At 40.6% G+C, this 9134-nt stretch overlaps 1 protein-coding gene across 1 annotated transcript; it reads right to left on the minus strand.

The window, feature by feature from the left end:
- Nucleotides 1–199: 199 nt before the first annotated feature.
- On the minus strand, nt 200–5195 carry guca1c (guanylate cyclase activator 1C). The gene is made up of 4 exons (XM_035386333.1): nt 5001–5195; nt 2860–3009; nt 466–553; nt 200–330 (listed from the first exon to the last, which is right to left on the minus strand). The coding sequence occupies exons 1-4, from the start codon at nt 5193–5195 to the stop codon at nt 200–202; spliced, it is 564 nt and encodes a 187-aa protein (XP_035242224.1).
- Nucleotides 5196–9134: the final 3939 nt, after the last annotated feature.

Here is a 9134-nt window from a genome sequence, read left to right on the forward strand (position 1 = left end):
GTCACATTCTGATATTTTTTGCCTCGTTGGGGGAAAAGAGGACTTTGCGCTTGTCCATCCCCGTCACTCCGCAATAGTCGCGGTGCGTTAAATTCCATTGTCTTTTTAAAAGATTTCTTAAAAAAAAATAAAACAATCCTCATCCCTGAATGTCATTTTTCTCAAATCGCCTGCATGCGTCTTCAGTCCATAGTAGCCCTTAAATGCCATTCTGCCGGCCTTCAAGGATGATTTCCAGGACATTAGTCAGATCCATCATTTTGGTAAGCATGTCCATGATTTCAGGGTGATCCTTGGCTCCAGAGATGAACTCCTCCAGTGTTAACTCACCTAATGGGGGGTGGGGCACAAGTTAAAAAAAAGACTCAGTGAGTAATATCTTTGTTTTGAGAGTAAATACTTAAATACGTATTCCTATTGGTTAGGTGCTAATGCTTCACGCACTTTCCACTCTCTCCTTCTTACCTTCTCCATTGACATCAATATTTTCATAAATGAGAGACACGATGTCCTGCGGAGGAATGTCGTAGGTTCGTGTGATGTCTTGTATCGCCTGCAATCGAAGGTAAAAACTGTTTTTAGTTGTTTATTTTCTATTTCTTATTTCTTCAATAACCACCTGATTCATAATGTATTGGCCTCTTGGTGACTGCATTCAGTGGAAATGTGTGCCAGGGAGAAAACTGATATGCAAAATACGTTTGGCTTTTGGGCAGCCGGTTGTGGTCACCTGGAACTGATTATAGAGGGCTTATGGGAAGCACATAAGTGCTAATAGGTCACTCTCTGTGTCAGTGAAGAGTACACTCAACCACTCATAAGCTCTTTTCCATGTATGGATTCATTCAGAGCTTTGCATGATCTTGAAGAACCGTCCATCTGAACTGTGCCCAAAGACAAATTGAGCGTAACCAATAAGATAAGTGGATGAAAATCTTGGACAGGGGCAAATGATCCATCATGATTAATTCTGCCTTTACTATTATTAATTTAATGAATATTCATCCATGTTAATTTCATTATTAATAGTTCACTGCATGTATACAGTAGTAACTGAGCAGGACTAAAAATCAGTTGGAAATCATGAATGGATAGAACTTATAAGTCGTATATTGTTAAGAGAATTTGAGTCTTAGTTCTCACTGGGTCATCAGTTGATCAATAATAACTAATGGGGTGGTGCTTGTAGCAACTGACCACGCCTCTTTCTGCATTGAACATAATGGATAGTTAAACCCAAAATGGAATCCTCTCTCTAATTATGTGCTCCGATCTTTAGAAATGCTTATGCTCAAAACTGATCAAGCAGTTCGCTCAAAATTTCTGTTTCCCATGCTGGACACTGAGGTAGTATTAGAAGACCATATTTGCACTCTTATTTTGCTAAGTTGTCAGCATTTATTAGCTGTACTGAAGAAACACTGACTGTTACTCACCATTAACACCATAGCTGTGCACTTCAGTTTAGCGTATGCAATAGAACTACCCTGGAAATGTAATAAAGTTAGAAACTGAATACAGAGAGCACTGAATTTACGTATGATCAAACATGCCCTTGTAAGTAAACGCAGCATGCTGGCTAAATACCTGCACTCTCTGCAGTAGGCCGTGAATCCGTTATCTAACTGTCATGTTTTTCACTGAAAATAATGCTAAAGTAGGTGCATGGGGTCAGAGCAAAGGGCAACAGTGGATCTGTGTGTGGAATTAAGTCAGATGATCAGATTAAGTGGTCGGTCTAAATTCAGCTCTACTCCAGTTTGCTTTTAGACTTCAGGTCTAATCACAGAAACAGCTGGCTATTTTTAGAAAGCTAGTTCTGGCTCGTACTTTGGACTGGTGCATTTATTTATTCAGTAACTTATTTATTTATTGTACATACCGCAGTGGTATCTAAACTAAGGCAGCTTTCATTCTGACATACAAAAATAATAAAATAATAACAGTAAAATAAAGAACTAAATCTGTTTAATTTGTTATAATAAATAAAATAAATCCACACCACAAACCTAAAAATTCACATGTAAAAGGAAAGTAGAAAACAACTGCCAAACCAAAGTGAGGTAACAACTGACTGACAAAAATGAACTCTGCAAGAACTATTTCCTTCTTTTCACTCATGAAAATCTTGGGGGAAAAAATAAACAAATAAATAGAACTCAAGAGAAAATTTCTCTCAAAAATAAAGTTATGCAAAAGCTGTTTGTACTTTTTTTTTTTTTTTTTTGGAAATGCTTATGCCCAGTGTGTTCCTGTCCTGTGTTAAGTTTCCAATGAGTTCCACTTCTTTTTCTTTCTCTGGGGTGACCCTAATGAAGCATGTGACACAGGTCATCGACCTGGCAAACATGCTTTTGCTGCTTACTGCAAGGGTGGGCATGGAGGGCACAGCCATGCCAAATTACATTTACATTAACGTCCTGTATCCAGAACGATTTACAAAAGTGCTTTCCGATTCAGCTTTGCATCCATGCTTTTATCAAGTAAAATCTGTCAAGACAAACAACTGCTATCCGCACAGTTTGCACAGTTTTTTCTTGTGATTTGTATCGTATTTTACGCAGATAGTTATTTGCGTGATATCTGACATTCTTTAGCTATTTCTTTATAAGCTCACACATCAGAAATAATAACCATTTTTTTTGGCCATATCTACAATAAAGCCAGGTCACTCCAAGATTAGGCCACAGTAAAAATGTTTCAAAGAAACAATCAGATAACTGAATCAGAGTTATTAGGTAATTGGCGGAAATTAAAACCAGCACACTCACACTCACATTCAAACACACACACACACACACACACACACACACACACAGTTGCCCAGGTCAGATCTATCTACTTTTGGCCTAGTTTTACCTTAAATATGGTTTCCATTTCCTCTCGGTCAATTTTCCCATTTCCGTCTTGATCAAAGAGTTTGAAATACCACTTGAGTTTCTGATTAATTTCCCCTCGTAACATTAAGCTGAGTGCTGCGATATATTCCACAAAGTCTATGTATCCATCCTGAAATAAAGGAGAAGGGGGAAAAATCAATCAGTGCTTAATAATCAATAATAAGAAACAAGCAAGAGTTGCACAAAAGCAACAGTAGTCCGAATGGCAGACCCATTTCTGTTATAATGGCAATCGCAGCAATTCTCATATACACCACAGGTATATGGCCAAGTACGCTACTGTGCTTACATTTCTCTTTTTTGCATCAGCTATATAACTATATGCATACTACATGTGTAGCAGATGCATATGCAAGTAGTACTGTTTTCATGTTGGACACCCCTTGGTCTGGGGCTGTTTTTTCATGGTTTGGGCTAGGCCCCTTAGTTCCAGTGTAGGCAAATCTTAATGCGACAACATACAATGACATTCTAGACGCTTCTGTACTTCCCCCAACAATTTGGGGAAGGCCCTTTCCTGTTTCAGCATGACAATGCCCCCGGGCACACAGCGAGGTCCATGGTTTTTAGCAAGATCGCTGTGCAAGAACTTGACTGGCCTACCCTGACTCCGACCCCATCCAACACCTTTTAGATCAATTGGAAAGCCAATTGCGAGCCAGGCCTAATCGCTCAATCAGTGTACAAACCTCACTAATGCTTTTCTGGCTGAAAGGAAGAAAATTCCTGCAGCAATGCTTCAACAACTAGTATAAAGCCTTCCCAGAAGAGTGGAGGTTGTTATAGCAGCAAAGGGTGGACCAACTTCATATTAATGTCCATACTTTTGGATGAGATGTTGGATGTAAGGTGTCCACATACTTCTGGCCATGTTGTGTATTTAGGTTATGTACATGACGACACCCTGAAAGACGAGCTCGAGATAAAACAGGTGTACGCTGCTTGTTAATGATTAAAAGTAATCTCTGCGGCCGGAGTTTTAAATTTTTACGAGACTGTATGCTGACTATGCTGATTTCGCCCAGCTGTTCTTACCCACTACATGTGCAAGAACTGTGTCAATGGTTCTGTCAAATTGCGGCAACCATCATATCACAGAGAGTCCATGTACTAGAAGAGTGCCGTAGCAGATATCAGACCATAGGGCCCATCCATGCACTAGTACCAGGTCTTAACAGATACCAGACTGTGGGGCCTACACATGCACTAGAACCGTGCCTTAACAGACACCCTGCTGCCCAATTCTCTCATTATCCAAATGCATGAATGATGTTAATAAGAACTGTAACGTTAAACAATACAAAAACAAAATGAAACGAAAGAGGGATGATTCAATCTGAAAATATATAACATTTGAGAAAGACTTTTGGAAAAAATTATCATCAATGGATAAAACATTGAGATGTCCCCTTTTCCGTTGTCTTCGTGATGATGGTGCTGTCCAGTCCAATCTGTGCAATGTAATTTTTTCCAAGTTTGCCATGCAAATGTTTCAATGTGTTAATGTTAACGGGGGTCCCCTGCCCTGGTAACGTGCCAGTGTGGACTCCACTTCTTAGTCTTACTTCCTAGAAGAGGGAGTGGTTTCTTACCCCCAACCTCTACCGATCTCAACAAGCTAAAGGACAGGAGATGAGTATCAGAAGCAATGGGAAAGAGGCACTTCACTCTCTGCTTCTGAAGTGCGTTATAAACAACAACATAGCTCACGCCCGTATAGTAAATTGTTCGGCGTTCTGAATCAATTCTGAGAGAGTACATTCAATCACTCTCGGATCCCTCAGATAACTTCCGTTGGATTCGAACTAGCACCAAGTACTTTGCTGTGCGCAACATGAAATGGCTGATCAGCTTTGTTTAGTTCGGATACAGCACTTTCCCATACAAATCTGCAGGTCTAGTTAGGCCTTTCTTCAGTAAATTGGCTAATTGCTGTGTATGGATAAGTTGAAAGAGAGAAAGAGCAATAAAGAGAGTGAGAGAGACAAAGAGTGATAAAGAAAGAAATACAGAGAGATACGGAGAGAGAAAAGGATAGACGGAGAGAGACAGAAAGACGGGGGGGGGAGAGAGAGAGAGAAGCCGTTTGCAGGCCTTTACCCCGTCCATGTCGAAGGTGTAAAACACCTGATCCACGTAGCTGTTGGCCTCCTGGGTCATACCGGTCAGGCTCAGCATGGCCTTCAGCTCGAACAGTGTGACCAGGCCCGAGGGGGACTCCTTCATGAACTTCTGGTACCAGTGGTGCATGTCCTCGGCCAGGATGTCGTCCAGGTTGGAGCCCTGTGCGCCCATGCTGTCCAGTGGGAATGCTCCGCTGCTGCTCGCTAGCGTATGTCAGGCGATCCTGACCTACCCGAGGATTCAGACAGCGGCCGGCAACAGGGGACAGGTCTCGCTCTGGACCGTGCGCGGACGGACGTACGACTGAGGGACCACCGTCGCCTTCTGAACCTCTTACCGCAGAAGGGAGAAGCCCCTTAATGAGATAAGTTGTTTTCTCCCCGGAGAAAGCCCCTTGGCTGGCCTAGGATAACTCGGGCTGTGATCCTCACATTGGGAGCTCCGCCCCCCAACCCCCCCACCCCCACGGTCTCGACCCCAAGCCACTTTGCACGCTTTGATGTAACAATTACTACTGGTAATTGAAATCCCAAATATGTGATTAGAATGTTCTTAACTGAACATTCTAATGCTGACCGTAGAAATCACTACTGGCATTACAAATTAATGTTCTAGAACTCTGACTTTAGAATTTTGAAAGGACAAGCCAAAAAAAACCCACTCTTCAAAGGGTTGCGAGATTCTCCAAGGGGATGTGCATCAGGCCAAGGCCAATGGTTATTTCAGTATTCAAATGGCAGTAAAAAAAAAAACATGTATCAAGAAGAGGGCTTAATTTCCCAAGTTTAACACTTTTTGAGAAGCCTTGGCTGAAATTCACCCAAACACTGAAATCCACACCAACAAACTCAAAAATTTCTAAATTTTACCCAGCATTTCAAAAGACTGGCCTGTGACAGACAAGGACCTTTGATCTGTTCAAGGTAGTATGCTCATTTCTCAGTGAACTTTGATTTCATTCTATTGTCTGCTTTCAAACACTACAGATTGGCTTTTCCAGGCACCTTGCCTTATTGTAATTATGCTGTCAGCATTTCTGTGCAGAAAAGAACTTCTATTATGAGTTTATGATTCTTTTCTGAAGTACAGCGAGATGGAGTCCAACACAAAGTGTCTGCGCCTCCTTAAAACTGAGGAGACCTCTCAGTGACCTGCTGGTGGCGAACACTTGTGAATCTTATCTGTAAATGTAGTAGTGACAAGACAGCACTATTCAAATTAACAAGGTAGGCCATGAGTAAATTAGGCATTCAAAGGTCAGAGCTCATGTTTCAGTACATGGGTTCTCAAATACTAAATAAGCAGACACCAAAGCAAGATCAGGGAGATCTCACCTGGATGCCACAGGAAAGCCAACAAGACAAGAGTCACCTGACTCAACCTCAACCACAGCGCACATCCACAGTATAGGCTGCAGACTGAGAAGAATTACACCGGACTGGAGGGGATTGAAGAAGCTGAATTTTGTACAAGTTATGAGGAAATGCACTCCATTTACAGCAGGTGCTGAGGACCACTCCCTTCTAAAAAATTGGCGTGGGAGGCAGAGGGTAAGCCCTTGCAGGCGGGAGACACAAAGCTTGCGTGAGGTTAGAGCCGCTCCTTGAGGTCATTAGGCTCAAAGCTCAGAGCTGTCTGAGGGCGATCCTCTGCTTAGAATACCAGCGCTATAAATACGGTCTCGGACAGAGTGTCCTAATCAGAGACTGTAAAGGTCCTAATGCTCTCTATGGGGTCAGTAAGCTAAGTAGCGAATTCCCACATATCGTCACCCCACGATCAATGGCCATTATGACATCACAATACCCACGACACATCCACCCGAAAATGTGCACTTCTAGGATGTCGCATTCACAGAATCCATTCATGAAATATGTGGTGATTTCTAAAAAAATTTTCTGGCCACAGAATTTAGGAAGTTATGCAAGTCTCAGAAATGTAGCATTGTGCGCACGGGACTGTGGTTGCGTCTTTGTCCGCAAGTCTCAGAATCGGAGCTTTGCTTTTAATAGAACCCAGAGCTATACTGAGTTATCCCCTACAGAAATAACTTTTCCGTTGCATTACTGATAGCCTTTGCCATGTTTGCAGAAGCAACATAAAGAGTGATGACACTGCACTTTGACTCTGTAGAACTGTCTAAACACCACTGTTTGGCCCTTCAAAAATACAATATTGCATTTATTAAATAAACATTTCAATATTTTATTGGTAATTTATTTTATTTATTTATTTATTTAGTTTATTTGAACAGGGACAGTGTACAAAGAACATTAACCTTATATAAAACAAGGAGAGATGTAATGTACCGGGTTATAGCAATTTGCTAATTTCCACCCGTAGTCCCTGGGCAGGTAAGTAAGACAGTACAATAGAAAGTACATTAAACATTTGATGTTTATTAGTTATGATTTATTACATTTTACATCTTTATACAATAATCTTACAAAACTTTTAGAAACTTGTCCATGACCAGTTAAAAAAGTAAAGTTGGTCTATTTGTAATAAAAACAAATACAATATTGCATTTTCATTTTTCAAAGGCTGCTCACAGATCTATTGGTCAATTGTGAATTGATTGGAAAAGAATTCCATGGCTTGTCAGCTGTCTTTTCTCCAAATATTTACACACGGTTACTTACTTAGAGGCATTCGGAGACAAATAGAGTTTGCACACAGACATTCGTACCTGCCGTTCATTTCACAATACAGTGTCTGTGTCTGCCCTTTGCATGAACAAAGACACCAAAGGTTTATCTCCTGTATGAGGATAATACAAGGGGCAAGTTGTTAGCACTAATAAACTCATTATGAAGCCTGATTAACAGTGGAACAGGCAGTGGGGGTACTGTGCTCAGGTAGACTGGTGTAATGAACATAACCAAGAGGCAGGCAGGGGCCAAAGAACAGGCAAGAAGCTGGGGGTGTCCACATGTTCATTTTATTTTACATTTGGTTTTTTATACAGCTGCATCTGTGTCGCAACTGATTTTTAATTTTTTTTAAAACTTTTTTTCATTTGCACCACCTGATGGTAGAAAATAAAATTTAATTTTTCCTGGGTAACACGTTTTTTGGTTTTGTAATACAATTCTGCACAAGCACACATAGACATGCAGACACACACACACACACACACGCGCACACACACACAGACACACACACACACATACACACATGCACATATTCTACCATACAGCAATATGCAGTTTAGGAGTGTTTCAAATCTTTGCATCACTTGAACATCTTTGTAAATTCTGCTTTCATATCATTATTTAATTTCTGTTAACAGAGTTGTGTAATCAGTCTTACTTTTGTGTTTTTATATTATCAACATTTATAATAGATGCCTAGGATAACATTTCTAAACTAAATTCTGAATCTTGGGGCACACTGATTTGGTTTTACAGGCAGGACTATTGTTTGCTTATGAGCATGAAACCATGCATATAAAAGCAACCATTGGCTGCTTTTAAACACACCACACAGCGTGCTCAAAGTTATACAGTTTACACAACTGTGATCTTCAGGGATAAAAGTGCACATTGCCCCTAAATTTGGCCCTCGGTCACAACAGAGACTGCTGGTGGCAGTGGGACGGGTGCTAGACCTCTTCAGGAAAAGTAAACGGGACGGCATCCAACTCCTGGAAGTTTCACATAATAAACGAATCAGCCAATTACAGTGTAAGTAGCCAGCTATGACAGCTATAAACGGAAAGCTATTTCAACACGAAAGTGAAGGCCAAATAATATGCACACCTCAACGATGAACTTGACTCCTTAGTCTGTAGTTACACCGTACAAGGTATGTATTTTTCAATGTTACAATCTTACTTAACAGCAAGAACATAATAAAAATGTTTTTACATTGCATGCAACTTGTGGTTTATTTATTTATTGATTTACTCTATGGGCTGCATGGAGTGTGATGTCTGTGATGTCAGCAGCAATGCACTTTGTCTCTTTATTGCTGCTTCTTTGATTGAATTAATTGGACTCATCTGGACCAATACAAGTGAACAAAGCTGTGGGGAAACTAAAAAAAAAACAAAAAAAATCAGAAGGAGACAAATAATGACATAATGCAAGATGATTGGACAATCATTAT

This window comes from Anguilla anguilla, chromosome 12, assembly GCF_013347855.1.
Source record: "Anguilla anguilla isolate fAngAng1 chromosome 12, fAngAng1.pri, whole genome shotgun sequence".
NCBI lineage: Eukaryota > Metazoa > Chordata > Actinopteri > Anguilliformes > Anguillidae > Anguilla > Anguilla anguilla.